The following is a 19,039-nucleotide window of genomic DNA, read 5'->3' as shown; positions in this document are numbered from 1 at the left end:
AGCCATGGCCGCTGAGCCTGCGCGTCCGGAGCCTGTGCTCCACAATGGGAGAGGCCACAATAGTGAGAGGCCCGCGTACCGCAAAAAAAAAAAATTAAAAAAATTAAAAGGTGAAAAAGTAAGGGGGCTGTTAGCATTTAAGCTTGTCCCAATAATAGTACTAGCCCTCACTGAGCATTACTATGTGCCAGGCACTGTCTTGAGTTTTACATGTATACATTTATTTAATTCTCTCAACAACTATTGTCACGAGTTAAAATTTGGAAATTGAGGCACACGGAGATTCAGCAACATGCCCCAAAGTGGACAGTTAGTAAATGGTGGAACCAGGACTTGAACCCCCATGATCTGGCTCCAGTTTGTGCTGTTAACCACTGTACCCCCCAAAGCCTCAAAATAAAACTGTTAGCACAGTAGTGTTTAAATTCCACAGTTCCAAGTATAATTCCAAAATTACTCCCTTTCTCTTCTTCTACAAAATAAGATTCTTAACTATGGTAGCAAAGCTGGGGACACCTGGTCTGTGAGTAATCACTATCTCCATTTCAGTGTTGAAGAAACCCAGCCTCAGCGAGGTTCAAGAAATTTCCCGAAGTCATATAGCCAGTGAGTGACATGGTCAGGATGTGAATCCATGACTCTAATGCACTTAAAGTTTGTATTTGGAAGTAATTTAAAAAACACACACAGTTGTGTATTTATTTGGCAATGGGAAAAAATAATATAAACCCACTATTTTCTACTGTTTTGTACTGATACAAGATATTTCTATAGTCAAAATGTTTTTGCTAAATAACATTAGCTTTTGAACTTTTAGAGTATGTGTCAGAGAAAATGAGACAGCCATTGTCAATCATCTATTTTTGAGTTGCACCTTACAAATATCACCCAAATGTAAAGTGTTTCCTTATATACAAAAACTGAGGGCTTCCCTGGTGGCGCAACGGTTAAGAATCCGCCTGCCAATGCAAGGGACACAGGTTCGAGCCCTGGTCCAGGAAGATCCCACATGCTGCAGAGCAACTAAGCCCGGGCGCTACAACTACTGAGCCTGCGCTCTAGGGCCCGCAAGCCACAGGTACTGAGCCCGTGCACCACAACTACTGAAGCCTGCGCGCCTAGAGCCCATGCTCCACAACAAGCCACTGCAATGAGAAGCCCGTCGACACAACTAGAGAAAGCCTGCGCGCAGCAGTGAAGACCCAACGCAGCCAAAAATAAAATAAAACTTGAGTAATGAGAGCTGTTGTGCTAACCTCACAGGGCTATTACCTGGATCAAAAGAACAACAGAACATAAATGTGATTTGTTATATATTAAAAGATATTGTATAAATACAGTGAACAGAGTCCTAAGTCCCAAATCTGCCTCTTGTAGCCAGTAGGTTTTAGGTGTCACTAATCCCCTTATTTGTAAAATGTAGGACAACTGTACTACATATAGAATTGCTGGCAGGACAAATGGGTAATATACAGAAAGCATCTGGGAAAATGTTTTGTACAGAGGAGACCTGGATGTGTTTATGACAAAATAAATATGTTGGCCCTAAGACTATTTTCTTGCGTGTCCAGAATTCAACATTAATTGTTCATTTTACAGGCAACAGAACAAAAAAGTACAGAGCATGTTATATGGGAAAAAACATTGACAAATTACTACAGTCACTAAATTCTGAAAAAGTTTGCTCTGGAAGGAGCTTTTGGAAGCTATCTTTTCCAATTTCCTGTCCCCCCCTCCCACCCCCTGGTTTTTGTAGATGAAGAAACTACATTCTCAGTCTCAATCTGGAATTCCCCAAACCTTCTGAAGCTCAGACTTCAGGAAGGGGCAGAACTGTAGTCCACTTGGTGCGTTTCCCCCACTTTGAGGAGGGTATAAACTGTACTTTTTCCACCATTTCTTCTTGAACATTCTCTTCCAAAGCCCAAGTGGTAATAGCAAGGTGGAAAGAGAACTAGCAAGGGTGGCGGTAAGGACACACATAACCACTTAGCCTTCTTGGAGAGGCACCAGTGAGAAAAAGTCATCACATCACTACTGTTACTTTCCTGAAGTCACTGCCATCATGTAACACAGCCCTGTACCCATGACAATGACTGTCTGATTAGTGAGCAGACCTGGATGGTGTGATCTGGACCTTTTAGGCTAAACTGTTCCAGTAAGATACCTTCTTTTTCTCAGCTCAGTTGTTTAAAATATTACTAGATCACAGAAACTTAGAACTGGAAAGGAATTGAGGAATCACTAATACACACCTATAATACATAGATGAGGAAGTAGGTCCAAGGTCAAACAGTAGTAGAGCAAAGGCTAGGAACTGAGGCTTGTGGCTTGGGATTCTTATGTTCTTATAGATATGCTCAAGGAGCTGACCTGCAGTCTCTGCCTAAGAGTTTGACATAGCTCTAAGATGCTTAATCCACTGACCACTAAGTAGTAACTGACCATCTATTATGTGCCATCTAGGAGCTTTCCTTCTATTCAGAGGTATAAGACTAGTGAACATTAAACAATTATAAAATTGAATAAGCCTGCAAATCTTTAAAGCTAACTAGAGAGGCATAGTTCAGAGACCCCTGAAGGCGGAATGGTAAGGGAGGCATTGTGGAAATGTGATTTGAGTTGGGTTTTTAAAATTTATTTATTTTTGGCCACTCTGCGAGGCTTGTGGGATCTTAGTTTCCCTACCAGGGATTGAACCCAGGCCCACAGCAGTGAAAGCACCAAGTCGTAACCACTGGACTGCCAGGGAATTCCCTGAGCTCGGTTTTAAAACAGAGCTGCAGACTAGCAACCTGTGGACCAGATTCTGCCCACACACAACCTGTCTGTACTTCATTGTGATGACCCACAGTGGTTTGGGTTTCTTTCCAAAAACTTGGGAGGTTTTACATAAAAATCCCACTCTCTGGGGGTTTATGAAAAACTGCCACCCTAGGCTTGTATTCCCATTAGAAATGAGGGCTGGAGCTGAGAGGCAGCTGCCCGCTTGGCCCCTGCGTAACCCCTCAGTTCAACACCTGCAGCCCTCCCATTACCTGCCTGACTCCTTGGGCAGCGGATTTGCTACCCGACATTTTCAGAAATGAGAACGGCAGCCCAGAAGTAAGACAGAGCGAAGATGGGTGGGTACGTTATGGGGAAGGAGAATTAGCTCTGCAATGGCGGAAATCTGTTCCTTAGGGAAAGACACATACTTGAAACTGGCAGAAGAATCTGGTGAGAGCACGGTGCAACCATCTCAATAAGTAAACTAAAAATAAATAAAACGTGTGCTGCTACTGACGGATCAAGAATGCCAACACTTCACGTATAAACGGTTAACATACTCATTTTCCTTCTATTCAGTATCTTTGTTTTGGCATATTTTAAAACTAACACAAACTAAATTTTAAAATTTACCTGAAATTGTAATGTTATAAATTTATTAAAACTAAGAAAATATAATTTGTATTCCATAATTACATCTGCCTTGTTTTTATTGAGCCCCATTATACAGCTCTGGTGGTTAAGAGATATGGCTGTGCTTTCCCCCCACCCCACCAAGTCAAATGTGTACCCTACTTGGCTTAACACATCCCAAGAGCTCTTCTTACTTTGGCTTCAGCTCTCCCATTCCCCTCACAGTATCCCATTGTTCACTTGCACAATCAACCCCCCCAAGTAGCCCATGATGTGTAAAGGAGTCGAACCATCTCAGGCTGGAAATTCATCCTAACAAAAGGTAAAGAGATTCTTCTAGACATTGTTTTGCTTGGAGGTCCACAATTTACATTATAAAATATGCCTGAGAATAAAGAAGGTAAAGGAGTGCTACCTCAGAGATCCTGCTGTGTATCCATTTGAAGAGCTACTATTAAAACCACAGGCTTGGGCTTCCCTGGTGGCGCAGTGATTGAGAGTCCGCCTGCTGATGCAGGGGACGTGGGTTCGTGCCCCCGTCCGGGAAGATCCCCACATGCCGAGGAGCGGCTGGGCCCGTGAGCCATGGCCGCTGAGCCTACGCAACGGGAGAGGCCACAACAGTGAGAGGCCCGCGTACCGCAAAAACAAAAAACAAACGGAAAAAACCTCACAGGCTCTTGCCCTTGTCTTCATTACCCCCCGCTACTTTCTGTTAAATTCCCAGAGAGGGACTTCCCTGGCGGTCCAGTGGATAGGACTCTGAGCTTCCAAGACAGGCAGCACGAGTTCGATCCTTGTTTAGGGAAATAAGATCCCACATGTCGTGTGGCGCAGCCCCCCCAAAAAAAAAAAAAAACAAAAATCCCCAGAGTAAAAATAATGTGGTGCTCCAAGAGAACAGTTAGAAAGCTCACAGACAATCTCTTCCTTTTAGGTCAAGTTTAGCACACTATAATGATATTTGGCAGCACCCAGTGGCAATCATTTTTCACATATGTGTGAATAAATAGCAACTTTGCAAACTCTTGCATCACAAGGAAGAATACCTCAATCAATGAATAGAAAATGGAATAATGCTGCAAATCAAATGAATGCAGCCTCGTTTTCAAAGGTTATCTACTTTGAAAAGTTCAGATCATTTTAAAGTTGTTTTCCTGGCCTCCTGTCTCCTTAGGAATGAAAAGCTTAGGTAATTTTTAAAAACCAAAGACATTTAAAAAAATTCTCCTTTTCTTCTCTAAATATAATGGCTTTAATATAAAATTATATGTTAGAAAGAAGGGCCCATTTGTACATACATCAAATTTTTCATATGGGAAAACAGGAAAGTGTCAATACTTCAGTGCTTAGAAAAAAGTGAGAACAGTAAATCAGGGCTCTTTCTAGAGAAGCCTTCCAATTGTTTAGCTATAATTGTTTCATCTGAGAAAACCAACTGGAATACAGGATGGCTCTTTCCCACAGCAATCTAAAACGACCTCTTTTCATGTATGTATAGAAAATATATGTGTTAACCAATTTGGAAGAAAAGCAAAATCCTGGTTGTAGGATTCCTCAAATTTCTTTTTTTTCAAGCTGCATTCAGTAAGAGCATGGGGGCTTCAGAGTCTCTCAGGCTGCTCTTAGATCAATGATCCTTTCTGGGACCAGGCTGGAGGGCTGGCGTTCCATGGGAAGGGTGTAAGGCACCTGCTGCTACAGCAGGGAATTAACAAATGAGATACCATACTTGCCACCTAAAGGTTTCTTTAAACTTTGAATATTTGGATAACACAGACCAAGGCTGTACCTAGATTTTCCATTTCTGTAAGTCACATTTTAATTTAAAAATTTCTGTTCTGCAAATCTCCATATATTAAGATACTGTAGAATTTATATCATGGTATCATGGTATCTTCTCAAAAGGAAGAGAAAAAACAGTTCTTCATAGGGAGGCTCTTTTTTGTGTGTGTCTTAAATGTCAAGGATCACAAAAACTTCTGGCTTCTCTTCATTATAGACCTGCATTGCTGAATATGTTATTGCCTTGACTTCAGTTCCCTGAAGTTGGGGTTAAAGAAAAAACAGGAAGAAAAAGGACATCAAAATCAGAATCATTAACTCTAGCAACGATTGGCAGAAAGTCAAAATTCTAATATTGCTCTGAAAAACTCAGACGAAACAATTAGTTATCAAATTAGTATAGTATTATCCACTGATCCAGTAAAAATGAGAGGCAAATATGTACAGCAGAAAAATCACTGAGTTAGGAGACGAAGCATATTATAGTCCTGGCTTTGTTTGCAACTGGATACAGAAGCTGTCTGACCTCTCTGGGCATCAGCTTTTTCATTTATCAAATGGGTTGAATCCAAGAACACAAAGCTTTCCTACTGTTTGGGTCAGGGCTCCCTCTTAAGGCTTCTTCCATACAGTTGAACCTGGGCCCTGGGAACTCGGCCTATTCCCTTCTCTGAATGGCAGTCAAATGCCTATTATCCAACATCTCCGTTTAGATGTCTAATAGGTATCTCAAATATAACATACTCAAAAGAAAATGCCACTGTCATTTGTATTATAAAAATAATTTGTTTTCAGTCCACATGCTCCCTCTCTACTGGCTTCTGTTCTTTTTATGCTTCTCTTCCCCGAGGCTCCCTCCCAGTCTTCATTTTATTGCACTGTGGTTGAAGAAATTCTATTGCAGCTACAGGAAGCAAACAGGATTTTCCAGTCACCTCCAACTAACTTAGGTCTCCTTGGCCTAAACACAGGAGTCAGTGAACTACAAATTGAAGGCCAAATCCGGCCTGCCACCTATTGTTGTACAGCCCCACGAACTAAGAATGGTTTTTACATTTCTAAATAGTAGTGGAGGAAATGTTTAAAAAAAGTTTTACTGGAACACATCCACATTCATTCATTAATGTGTTGTCCTTGGCTGTTTAGTGCTATATATAAGAGAAGAGTTGAATAGTTGCTCTTCCATCATTCTCTGCCCACAAAGCACAAAACATTAGGAAAAAAATTGCCTACCCCTATTCCAACAGATTTGACTCGTATAGAGCGAAGCCATACATGCTGGCAAATACTGAATCTGGAGAAGCACAAAAGGCAGAAGACACTTTAGAGAACATCTAGTCCAACACCTTCATTACGGGGGAGGACATCAAAACTCGATAAGGCAAAGGGATTTTTACACCCCACAACTCTGTAACAAACCTGACCCTATGACCCAAGTGCTGATTCCTAATCCTCCAAATCAGGTGTGTGAAATCAGTGTTTTAACATAATATGTCCCGACAGGTCATATTAGTCTGAGAAAAATTTAGGACTTTACACCAACTTATTAGAACTAGTTAACTGTCACATTTACTGACTTTATGGTAAGGTAGTATAAAATGTTTCTAATGGCTGGATTTAAAAACATACCTGAGGGTGCTTGGACAATGAGAATTCTTCTCCCCACCTTGAGAAGGAAAAGTGAAACATGATTAAGATTTCCAGGATTTAACATTTATTCTCTCTTTCCACATTTTAAAATAAGCCTTATAAATGTGGTTTAGATACTAGAAAGCCAAAAGAGATGGAGGGGGAAGGGAGCTATAAATTTCAATTTGATTGTTAGCAGATACAGCTGTTGAGGGACTTATGTGTACAATAGCCGTTTCAAGAAGGTTGATAGTTGCTCTTAAAAAAAAAAAGTGTCCTAGTATAATGTGCATAGGTAGATTCTCAATAAACATTGTTTACTGAATATTGGTTCACAACAGAGTAGCATGTTCAAAATTTTCACTGTACTCAGGACTACAGAACTAATTAATATCTTCCACTGGAGAAAGCACGTCTGAACACCATAAAGGCAAAATTCTAGATTCTATAATACAGTCTGAACTTGGTTTGTATTTTATAACTTTTCAAAAAATGTCCATGGTGTGTACATGGAAGGCCCTAGAAAGGTACTGCCCTGGAACCTGGGATGAACATCCTCTCTCCCTTCAACACATGTGGCTGAAGATCACAGTAGCAGAAGCAGTAGCAGTAGTAGAAAGAGCAAAGTTTTAAAATTCTGTTCAACTATTTATTAGCTAAGTACCCTTGGACAACCCTGTTTTGTCACCCATAAAAAAAGGGAGGAGGAGATAATAAAAGCTCTCACTTTACAAAAAGAAACTAAAAAAATTCAACATAAAATAGAAAAGATAAGCTCTATATAAAAATAACCTAAAAGAGCTGCGTAAGGGTTGGAGTGAGCCCTCACGTGGCTGAGTAAGACCAGAGGAGGCAGTGAGTGCTGGGAGGAAAGTGTAAGGCTCAAGATGGAAAATCATGAATCAGATGATACTGTCAAGGAGAACTTAATTGATATCACAACCAGAAAAATTAACCAAATTCCAAAACAGAAAGGAATCTGCTTGAAAATGGATCAACATATGTTGGACTTAATGCTGCCCTCTATGGCCTAATAGCAGATAGTCTTTTTTGATGAATCCTACATGTGACACAGGCTCATATACCTGCTGGCTTAGCAATGGCAGAGATCCCATTTTTGACGGCACACGTATCTTACAAAGATTTTGTAAGTTTACCTTTGAATACAGGTGATTTGCATTGTGAAACCTGTACCTTCACACGAGGTGAATTGGTTGGTCTTGTTTTTGGTGGTCTGTACCCTGTGTTCTTGGCTATCCCTGTGAATGGTGGCCTAGCAGCAAGATATAACTCAGCCCTGCTACCCGAGAAAGGAAACATCTTAAATTACTAGATTAGGATTTCTAAGCCTATCTTTAGAAAGATGTTATTTCCCATTTTGCTCCAGATTGGGTTTGCAGCATACCTTGGGTCTAGAGAATATAAACTACTTATAAAGGCTTTTTAGTTACCTGAACCTGTCCTAGAAACTGTGATTGTTAAGTAAATCTGTACACAAAAATAAAAGAGTAAAAATAACCTGTATCTAAGTATGAATAAACAGAGACTTGTTAAAAAAAAAAAAAAACACCTAAAAGATATCATTAAATGACTGAAGAAACTCGGAAAACACCAAATCCAATCAAAGTGCCATAATCAAGTGTTTGCAAACTCTGGAAGGAAGTGTATAACTTGTTAATAGAAGGAAATGGAGTCCAGGTGTGAGGATCTATAAGAAAGGATGCATCAGCATTTCTCATCACCAAGCTAAGCTTTATGCAAATATCTGTGCCCTCTACCAATGATATATTTTTTGTGCTAAAAATCAACAAATTGGGAATCCTGTTTAATAACACACATCAACTTTGTTCTGACAAGTTTCTGGTCCACCAAACCTGAGGTGAACCCTGGCTCCTAGGTATCTCAAGAAGCTTAACCTGCAAAGCCCTACTGGGATGCAACTGGTCTTCTGACTTAATATTGCTATTTGTCTTCCTGCCCACTGAGTTCACTGAAGAATAACTTAACATCTTTCATGACCCGCTACTTAAAAGGTTTTCAAAACTTACCCAATTGACCGTAATTTGAAATTTCTTTGATCAATATTAAGTACTTTTACTTCCTAAAGAAGAAAAAGAATTTCTTTTAATTTTAATATATGCTCATAACAGACCAGCTCCTAAAACATTTCTAGGTTAACATCTTTTCAAGATAATCGCATAAAACTTCTCTGAAGCAAAGAAAACTAAAATGTTAACTAAAACAGAATAACAAACTATATATTTCAAGGAAATAGTTTTTTCTTACATATTCAAGGGACATATTCTTAAAAATGTACAATCTAAAAATATGAGTCAGAAGAATTTTTCTGTAAGATACATAGAGGAGGATGACCTAGGATTTCAATCACTGGATTTTTTGGTTTTATTTATTTAGAGTTGACAAAACTCTCAGCCTATTTTTATATAATATTGTAGGACGAATGACCCAGTTCTGTAGGACGAATGACCCAGTTGGAAGAATATATGTAGTGGAGCTGGTAAGGGAGAGAACGGAGGAATTACGGAAGCAAGGAAGGCCATGTGTGTTAGATGACAATGAGGTTGGAGAGGTGTTCCCTCTGGAGGTTGGTGGCAACAAGTAAACTCCATTTGGCTCTTCCTTTTTCACATTAAGGAAAACTAAAAGCATCAATTTTTAAACTTAGGCCAACATGGTAGAACTGCCAAATTACAAATGGGACAAAAGGAACATATGGATGGACATAAATACAGTTCAAACTTGGGAGACATAAAATGTGCAGAGACAGTGGCAACAATAGGTGCGTTCTTGTCACACAATCCTGATGAGTGACAAGTATATAATAAGAGATCTAAATACAAAATGCACATACATAAGCAAACTCGGGTTATCCAAGAAGAGCCTATGGTTATTATAATTTCTGCAAATCATCATCTGTATGGCTTGGTTTTGCATCACATGTTCTATTTTAAATCACTAGTCTTATTATAAAATATGGGTAAGCACGCATTTGCTCAGTAAAAAAGAAAAACTATTGCTTACCCGGGCTATGAAGAATTCATCAGCACTGAATTTATAAAGCCATTCATTCAAAAAGTGAAACAGAAGAGATTGTAAGTCATCTCCTACACAGGATCAAAAAGAACCATGACAGTATCATGTTTAATAACTCTTGTCTCTAAAAAACTGGTTTGAATTTAACAGTGCAATGAATTTCTTAGGCTAGTTGAAAGAACAAGCTCATAATCAATTTTGTTGTTCTTACTGTGAGCATATACTGAATTTACATAGAATACTGAACATCTATAACAATTTCTTCCTTGTGAATAAATTGGTTACCTTGGGTTTCTACTTCTGTTGCTTGGAGGGGCTCCACTGTCCCAGTATCTGTCATATAACCAAACATGGCCATTGCACATTGCTCAAATGCTTCCTCCAGAGTATCTCCCCATGCGTGTAACCTAAAGAAATACATTCATGCCCTGTGTAATATAATCCACTGCAAAGCAGAAAACTTGTCAGGAAAGTCAAAATAAAATTAACATGATAAATACAAAACCAAAGGTCTCAATCAGTTTAATGACACTGAAACCAGGTGCTTTTAAACCATCATTTGCATGTCCTAAAGGAACCAAAAGACGAGGAGAAAAATTAAAACTCGGGACATCAAGATGAAAACATCAGCCTTCCTATGTTAAGCACGTGGCTGCAAAGGCATAAACTCTAGCTGTACTCACTGGACATCAGCTGTGTGATCCAAATCTGAGGGAGAGAGGAAAAAACACTTATAAGTAACTAAACTTGACTTGCAAATCACAAGAAAATAACTCTAGATCATTACTAAGAACATAATCCTTGAACAGCAAGAAAATGTGGGCTGGCCACACACCTTTCACTAACCATTTACACAAAAGTTGATTGTTCTGTTAAGGGTTATTTTTTATTTTTAAAAATTTCTTCTAAGCATTCACAGTTATTATTCTGTTAATATTAAATGAACTAATATTAAATAAAAGAATTAATAGTTCCATAATATTAGCATATTGATGCTAAAGGGTTATTTTTTTAAAAGCCTAGATTTATATTTAAATGAATGACAATTTCTGGAAGGCATCACGGCCACGGTCTTCTAGGTGATCTAAAAAGTGTCTAATACATCATAGTTTTTCAATAAACAAATGCCATTCTCTGCCATTAGTTACTTTTCCTCAACAAAACAAATCAGTATCTTTTCTAAATATCTACTTGTGTGAATGACCAAAATTCTAGAAACTACATCATCAAAGATATAAAATTCCAGATTTCATTTCACCTTTTCATGAACAGCTAGCCAAATCCCAGACAAAAGAGTTTTTTATTTTTAACAAGAGCCAAGTTTTATATTTGTTGATTTCTTTCACTTGAAGGACTCCTCAATGATATCCTTGACCAATAAAACTGTTTTGGAAAGTAAACTCTACAATATATATTATGAGCTTTTTCCTGATATTCTCACAGCAACACTAGGAAATAACAACTGCTACTACAGCAAGTTCCCATTGGATCTGTTATCTCAAGATTTCAGAGTCAGGACTTCCCTGGTGGTCCACTACTTAAGAATCTGCCTTCCAAGGCAAGGGATGTGAGTTCGATCCCTGGTCAGGGAACTAAGATCCCACATGCCAAAGGGCAACTAAGCCCACGCACCACAACTAGAGAAGCCCAAGCGCCACAATGAAGACCCAGGGCAGCCAAAGTTTTAAAAATTAACTAATTAAAAAAAAATGATTTTAGAGTCTATCCTTCACTCTTACCTGACTTCCATCAATTCTTCCTGCTTAGAATCATAGAATATTCAGGCTATAACGAAGTCTTAGAGTTCGTTTAACAGAATTCCTTCAATTACAAGAATAAACCTGAAATCCAGAGAGATTGTGCGACTTGTTTAGGACTACACTGCTGATTAGAGTTGGGACTAGAATTGAGATTTTCTGACTCCCAGTTTAGTGCCGTTTACATAACACATCTTGTTCTGGTAACACTCAAGGTTTAAGCTCATCTCTAATTTACTCAGAATATTACTGAGAACTCAATACATTTTAGGCATTAAGAGGCTCAATGATCAGCAGAGATGACAAACAAGTTAAAAGAAAATAACAGGTATTATCCCTAGAGAAATGAAAGTATGTGGCCACAAAAGGACATAGAAGGTTCACAGCAATTTTATTCCCCCAAATTAAAAACCCCATATCCATCAAGAGAAAGGATAAACAAACTGAGGAATACAATGCCACACTACTCAGCAATAAAAAATCATGAACTACTGATACAATGCGTTAACAAGAGTCAGGGAGCTCACCTCTTTCCCCTGCTGTCAGTAGTTGCTGAATAAAATCCATTCACCACTTTAACATCTAGCTGTGTTTGATACTGAGTGAAGAAGCCAGACAGAAAAGAATCTATACTGTGTGATTCCACTTATACAAAACTCTAAAACAGAAGTAAACTGTGGTGATAGACATCAGAGCAGTGCTTGCCTCAAGGTAAGGGGCTAGGGGACTAACTGGAAAGAAGCAAAGGGAACTTTCTAGGGTGACAGAAATGTTCTAGAGCTTGACTCGAGTATTGGTTACACAGATGTCATTTGTTTATCAAAACTCATTGGACTTTATACTTAAGATGTGAGCACTTTTATAACATGTAAATTGTACCTCAATTTTTTAAGACGGTTTAAAGAGACAATGACAGATTGCTATAGGGCAGTAGTTCTCAAATTTTTTGGTCTCAGGAACCCTTTATTCTCTTAAAAATTACTGAGGACCCAAAGAGCTTTTGTTTATATGGGTTGTATCTGGCAATACTAACCTAGAAATTTTAACTGAAAAAAAATCTTAAGTATGTATTAATTCACTTAAAAATAATAAGCCCAGAGACTTCCCCGGTGGTGCAGTGGTTAACATTCCACCTGCCAATGCACGCCACAACTACTGAAGCCCGTGCGTCCTAGAGTCCCAAGCACCACAACTACTGAGCCCACGTGCTGCAACTACTAAAGCCCGAGTGCTATAGGGCCCACGGCTGCAACTACTGAAGCCCGCGTGCCTAGAGCCCAAGGTCTGCAACAAGAGAAGCCACTGCAATGAGAAGCCCGTGCGCTGCAACAAAGAATAGCCCCCTCTCGCCGCAACTAGAGAAAGCCCCAGAGCAGCAACGAAGACCCAATGCAGCCAAAAATAATAAATAAATACAAATAATAAGCTCATTTTATTTAACATAAATTATATATTTTTATGAAAAATGACTACATTTTCAAAAAATGTAGTGAGAAGAGTGGCGCTGTTTAGCATTTCTGCAAGTATTTTTAATGTCTGGCTTTTCAGTGTGCTGCAATCTCACAGACATGCAGGAGGAAAAAGGAGTATTTTAAGAGCTAAAAAAAAATGTGGACTTCCCTGCTGGCACAGTGGTTAAGAATCCGCCTGCCAATCCAGAGGACATGGGTTCGAGCCCTGGTCCAGGAAGATTCCACATGCCGTGAAGCAACTAAGCCCGTGTGCCACAACTAGTGAGCCTGTTCTCTAGAGTCTACGAGCCACAACTACTGAAGCCCGTGTGCCTAGAGCCTGTGCTCTACGGCAAGAGAAGCCACCGCAATGAGAAATCCATGCACCGCAACAAGGAAGAGCCTCCACTCGCCGCAACTAGAGAAAGCCTGCCCGCAGCAATGAAGACCCAATGCAGCCAAAAATAAATACATAAATAAATAAATTTATTTTAAAAATGCATATGGGCAGCACAGCCGGAGTAAGGAAAAAAAATTGTATATAGTCTTCCTTCACCAAAACTAGAAACTGGTGGTTTTTTAAAGGTTAGTTGCAATGCAGAATCTGAGGTTTTAACAATGAATTTTTCGAACTCTGTAACATTAAAATCCATTGCTCTATCTTGTGCTTAGACCAGATCTTATCTTTGCCTGATTGTGTAATATCAAGCATTGGTTTTTGGGATAATATCAGTTCATCGATGTTGACACATTCTATAGAATTTTTTAAAATCTATTTGTTAATATCACCTCCAATCTCATCAGAAAAATCTTTAAGCACTGGGAAACCGTGAAGCTCATGATGGCAGATACAAGTTTTCCAAAATTCTGATTTCACTTGAAAGCTTGAACTTTATCATTATATAATATACATTATCAATATACCAACAAATATTGTTATTTTCCTTGATGTGACAGATTACTTTATTTTCAAGAAGATATTGGAAATACCCAAGTCTGAATAACAATAGTATGTCTTTCAGTCATTCTTTTGAGAAAAAATAGTGTTCCGAGAAAAAAGGCATCTCACAACTCAAACAATCACAGAAGTTCTTTTCCTCAAGGTAAGCATCAATACTTTGAGAAGCAGCAGAAACACTATGCATACTTCCCATTTTGTTACACAGAATATTAAAAAGGTGTGTACTCAGTGGTTAATATTTAATAAAATTAATAGTTCTTGCCAAGTCATCAAGGACATTTTAAAGTAAAAACGACTTTTTCTTTTTTTAATTATAAGTACATAGTGGTAAACAATACAATGGCTACCAATACAGTTTGGTGCCACTGCCTCAATTTGTGCCAAGGGGCCAGGACTTTTACCTATTACTGCCTCTGCACCACGAGTGCAAATATCAACACAGTGAAAAGAGCAAGTAACATCTAGTATTATTAAGAAAGTAGTTTTAATTTCACAGATACTTTGAAAAAGTCTGGGGAAACCTAGGGTTCTAGAGACCACCCACTTTGAAAATTCTATTATAGGAGAGAATAAGAGATAAACTAAGCTAGACTAAGAGGTTCAGGTAAGAATTCCCAAAGGAAACAAGACTTAACACTTTATGTGCCAAGAGACTAAGGATGATCTTTATCTATCTACTCACTCATTTATTCCCAGTTTCCGCTCAGTGTCTGATACACAACAGGTGCTCAATAATGTTGCTGAATGAATATATGAGATGACAATTGAGCTGAGTCTTAAAGGAAAAACAGGGCTACAGGGAGAGCTTGGGGTAGATCTGGGGGTAGTCAGTGGCAAGAAATGAAGCTGGAAGAAACAGACTAATCTCACATTACACATCAATGCCAAGATTCTGTACAAAATGTCGGCAAGTAGAATCCAGAATGACCAAGTGGGATTTATCCCTGGAATGCAAAGATTCAATTCTTAGGAAACAGATTACATCATCTCCATAGATGTAATCATGAGGCATAACATAAAAATTTTTTTTTTTTTTCTTTTCGGTTTTTTGCCTCACTGCAAGGCTTGTGGGATCTTAGTTCCCCGGAAAGGGATTGAACCCCAGCCCGGCAGTGAAAGTACCGAGTCCTAACCACTGGATGGCCAGGGAATTCCCAAACAAAATGTTAACAGGATTTTTGAGCAAATGGTCTTTTCTCAACTATTTCTCAAAAATACACTATTGTTTATTTTTTCTCTCATTCTTATTTTTTTTTAAATAAATTTATTTATTTTTTCTGGCTGCATTGGGTGTTTGTTGCTGCATGTGGGCTTTCTCTAGTTTCGGCGAGTGGGGGCTACTCTTCGTTGCAGTGCATGGGCTTCTCATTGCGGTGGCTTCTCTTGTTGCAGAGCACGGGCTCTAGGCATGCGGGCTTCAGTAGTTGAGGCACATGCGCTCAGTAGTGGCTCGCAGCCTCAGTAGTTGCAGTGCATGGGCTCAGTAGTTGCGGTGCATGGGCTTACTTGCTCCGCAGCATGTGGAATCTTCCTGGACCAGGGCTCGAACCCATGTCCCCTGCATTGGCAGGCAGATTCTTAATCACTGTGCCACCAGGGAGGCCCTTTTCTCTCATTCCTAATTGCTGCTTTTCACTGAATGTTTTTGTGGTATAATGAAAATATATACTTGCTCTTTGTCCCTGGTTCCTGGAACAGAGCTCTTAAAATCCTGGGAATTTTCTGAGTGACAGGAGTGTCACTCAGTGTTATTCATAAAGAGCCCCTTCTGACCACACTTGAGTCTATGCTAATAAGGTGATTCAGGGTTGGGCCCCTAAGTAGCCTCAGGACGGAGAGAAGATGAAACAAATGATTAAAAGGGGGGAGGGGATACCAACAGTAATTCTTATGGATCTTCACAAGCTGATTTTTATCTACATATAGAGAAAAAAATAAAAACAATAAGAATGGCAGGAAAGGAGCAAGTACTGAGAGGGAGATTGTCCTAGAAGATATTAAAAGATACAATAAAGCCTCAATAATTTAAAATGTGGCACTGGCACATAAAAAGAGAGCTAAAACAAAGGAATAGAATACTAAGTCCAGCTATAGACCTAAATATAGTTAGAGGAATTCTGTATACGATAAAGATGTCATATTTCAATCACAGGGGAAAAGACAGACTGTTGATAAATGATTTTATAGCATCTGGAAAATAATTATCAGATATTGATACTTAATTTCCACCTTACCCTAATCCTAAGGTATTCAAAATTTAAATATATATTTTTTAAAAACCATAAATACTAGAAACATGAACAATCTATAACTATTAGCAAAAATACGGTTCTCATAAATATGAGACAAAAAAAGCCAAACACAAAAGGAATACATACTACATGATTCCATTTAGATTATGTACAAAAACACGCAAAGCTCATGTATGGTGTTAGTAGTCAGGCTAATGGGAAAAATACGGAGAGAGGAGAAAGGAGCATGAGAGGGTCTTCAGGGATGCTGTAACATTCTGTTTTTTGATCTGGTTACTAGTTATACAGGTGTATCCAGTTTCCAAAAATTCATTTGTAACATGTGTACTCTACTATATGTACCTTATACTAAAATATGTGTTTTATTTTGGGGAATTCCCTGGCAGTCCAGTGGTTAGGACTCTGTGCTCACACTGCCAAGGGCCCAGGTTCAATCCCTGGGCGGGGAACTAAAATCCCACATCCCACAAGCCATGTGGTATGGCCTAAGAAAAAAAAAAAAGTTTTATTTTCAAATGTACTAGAAGAAAACATGGGAGAATTAATTTACAGTCCCAGAGCGAGCAATGCCTTCTTAAGTATGATATCCCAGTAGCCATAAAAAGGGTTAACAAATTTCACTACATAAAAATAAACTTCTGCACAGTAAAAAAGACCAACAATCCAATAGAAAAATGGGTTAAAAATATGAATATACACATTCCAGAAGGTAAATACAAATAACTCCAAACATACTAAAATACGTTCAGCCTCACTTATAAGTAAAATGCAATTAGTATAAGATGTTTAACAGACTGGAAAAGATCAAAAAGTGTGGTAACACAGTAAATTGGTAAAAGTGTGAGAAAAGAGGCACAGTCGGGACTTCCCTGGTGGTCCAGTGGTTAAGACTCTGCTTCCAATGCAGGGGGCATGGGTTCACCCCCTGGTCGGGGAACTAAGACCGCACCTGCCACGCAGCACAGTGCGGCCAAAAAATAAATAAATTTTAAAAAGTAAAAATAAATTTAAAAATGAATTAAAAAAAAGAATTCAGGCTTCTTAAAAGGAAAGAAAAAAGGCACACACACAATGCTAGCAAGGGTATAAACTGGCACAACCTCAATGGAAAGCAATTTGGCAATAATTGTTGAAGCTTAAAATGCAGATATCAAAAAGAATGTCTATATATGTATAACTGGATCATTTGGCTGTACAGCAGAAATTAACACAACATTGTACACCAACTATACTTCAATTTTAAAAAACATTGATAAAATGCAGATACCCTTTGAAAAAGCAATGTAACTTTTGGAAATTTATTCTACAGATACACGTGCACATGTGCCAAACAATAGATGCACAGGTATATCCACTGCTGCATTATTTTTATTGGCAAACGAGTATAAGTATAAATGTCCATCAACTAGAAATTGGTTAAGTAAATTAAACATACACCTTTGCATGTACACATAAGAAAATGTTAAGGATGGTCGATCTGTATAGCAAGACTAAGGGGCTGGGGATCGGGGCTGAAAGAAAGACTTTCGCTGCATACCCGTTGTATTTTTTGAATTCTAAGTCATATATATGACCTATTAAAAGTAATTTTTAAAAAATTAAGTGAGAGACAGTGAGCTAGGGAGATATGCAGGGTTCAGAAAGTACAGAGCCTAGTATGCTACGGTAAATAGTTGGACTCTATACAGAGGACAATGGGAAATCAAGGAAAGAACTTTAAGAAAGGAAATAAGAGCCAGATTTGTGCTCCCCAAACCACATCCACCTTTAGGGACGGCAGCTTAACGTTTATGTAGAACTTCAGAGTCTGCACTATACTCTCACATTTATTATTATCTCATTTATCCTTCACATGAAGGAACTGAGTGCAAAGAGGTTATGTGATTTTTTTGCCTAAAGTCACTAAGCTAAAAATGACAAAACCAGGTCTTTTTGCTAACAACACGATACAGGTAAGACACCAATTTATAAGTCCCCTACTCAGAGCTTTCCGAGTCCTCTACCCTAGGCACACTCTAATTATCCCACAGTTATAGGGAGATACTTGGGGGCGACAACCCCTCAAACGCTTGAAAATACGTTACCTTCAGAATTAATACGGAAGTAAAATTCCCACAAGATAAATGTAATTAGGCATATGCAGAAAAAGTTCAAAAGGCTGTAAATTTGGGAGCCCGGGTTTCCCGACTCTCAGACCAGGAGGCTTTAGCCTTCAGCGTTCCCCAGAGAAGTACATAAAAGCCTACAATAAAGGGCAAAACGGGAATGCCTAAGCCACCCGATGGGGCAAAATGGAAGAGGAAGCCGGAAGCCCCTGGCAAGGAGAGAAGTAAGCCACCTACTCACACTCGTACTTCCGATTGACTGGAGGATACTTGGCCTTGATCGCCTTCTGCTTCTCAGTCAAATTGTAATCTCTAATATCTTCCCTTTCCAGCGCCATGATTGCGGCTTGGGCCCCAAACTCAACTTCCGCCCTTCGTCAGCCGGACTTCGGCCCGGACTTCCAACTTCCGCCCTAGACTCCGCCCCTTAACACACACCCTTAAAGGGCCAGGCCTCCATTCTCGAGGACTTACTTAATCCCCTAAGACTTCCGTCCTAGGTCCCGCCGCTTGGAGATCTTTAAAAGTCCAAGGCCTCATTTTCTGGGCTTGCTTCATCAATAGTTCTTTCTAAGAACTAAGGGAACAAATAAATTGGAGGACCTAGGTGCTTGGAGATCTTTAAAAGTCCAAGGCCTCATTT

The 19,039-nt window shown here is 39.0% G+C and overlaps 1 protein-coding gene and 1 pseudogene across 4 annotated transcripts; one reads left to right on the top strand and one right to left on the bottom strand.

The window, feature by feature from the left end:
- Positions 1-4,643: 4,643 nt before the first annotated feature.
- On the bottom strand, positions 4,644-18,950 carry ZBTB8OS (zinc finger and BTB domain containing 8 opposite strand). Of its 4 annotated transcripts, none has more exons than XM_024765262.1 (7): positions 18,871-18,950; positions 10,554-10,578; positions 10,156-10,277; positions 9,859-9,941; positions 8,865-8,917; positions 6,817-6,853; positions 4,644-5,445 (listed from the first exon to the last, which is right to left on the bottom strand). In XM_024765262.1, exons 3-7 carry the CDS (start codon positions 10,226-10,228, stop codon positions 5,359-5,361), a joined length of 333 nt encoding a protein of 110 aa, XP_024621030.1. In that variant the 5' UTR covers positions 10,229-10,277; positions 10,554-10,578; positions 18,871-18,950; the 3' UTR covers positions 4,644-5,358. The 4 variants fall into 4 exon arrangements, with proteins under 4 accessions (XP_024621030.1, XP_024621027.1, XP_024621029.1 ...); XM_024765259.1 differs by lacking the exon at positions 18,871-18,950 and adding an exon at positions 18,638-18,858; XM_024765261.1 differs by lacking the exon at positions 18,871-18,950 and adding an exon at positions 18,634-18,766.
- LOC112413332 (transmembrane protein 126A pseudogene) lies at positions 6,877-8,854 on the top strand (annotated as a pseudogene).
- Positions 18,951-19,039: the final 89 nt, after the last annotated feature.

Source organism: Neophocaena asiaeorientalis, unplaced genomic scaffold (assembly GCF_003031525.2).
Source record: "Neophocaena asiaeorientalis asiaeorientalis breed wild unplaced genomic scaffold, Neophocaena_asiaeorientalis_V1.1 scaffold409, whole genome shotgun sequence".
NCBI lineage: Eukaryota > Metazoa > Chordata > Mammalia > Artiodactyla > Phocoenidae > Neophocaena > Neophocaena asiaeorientalis.
Note: the sequence above shows the minus strand (reverse complement) of the source record. Positions and strands in the feature narration are given on the sequence as shown.

Bases quoted from the DNA above. Each gene is read 5' to 3' on its own strand.
- ZBTB8OS (XM_024765259.1), bottom strand. From the start codon at position 18,734: ATGGCGCTGGAAAGGGAAGATATTAGAGATTACAATTTGACTGAGAAG. The intron at 10,579-18,637 runs GTGAGTAGGTGG...TCTCTCCCTCAG, and splicing joins AGTCAATCGGAAGTACGAGT to ATTTGGATCACACAGCTGAT. The intron at 5,446-6,816 runs GTATGTTTTTAA...CCCCAACTTCAG, and splicing joins CATTGTCCAAGCACCCTCAG to GGAACTGAAGTCAAGGCAAT.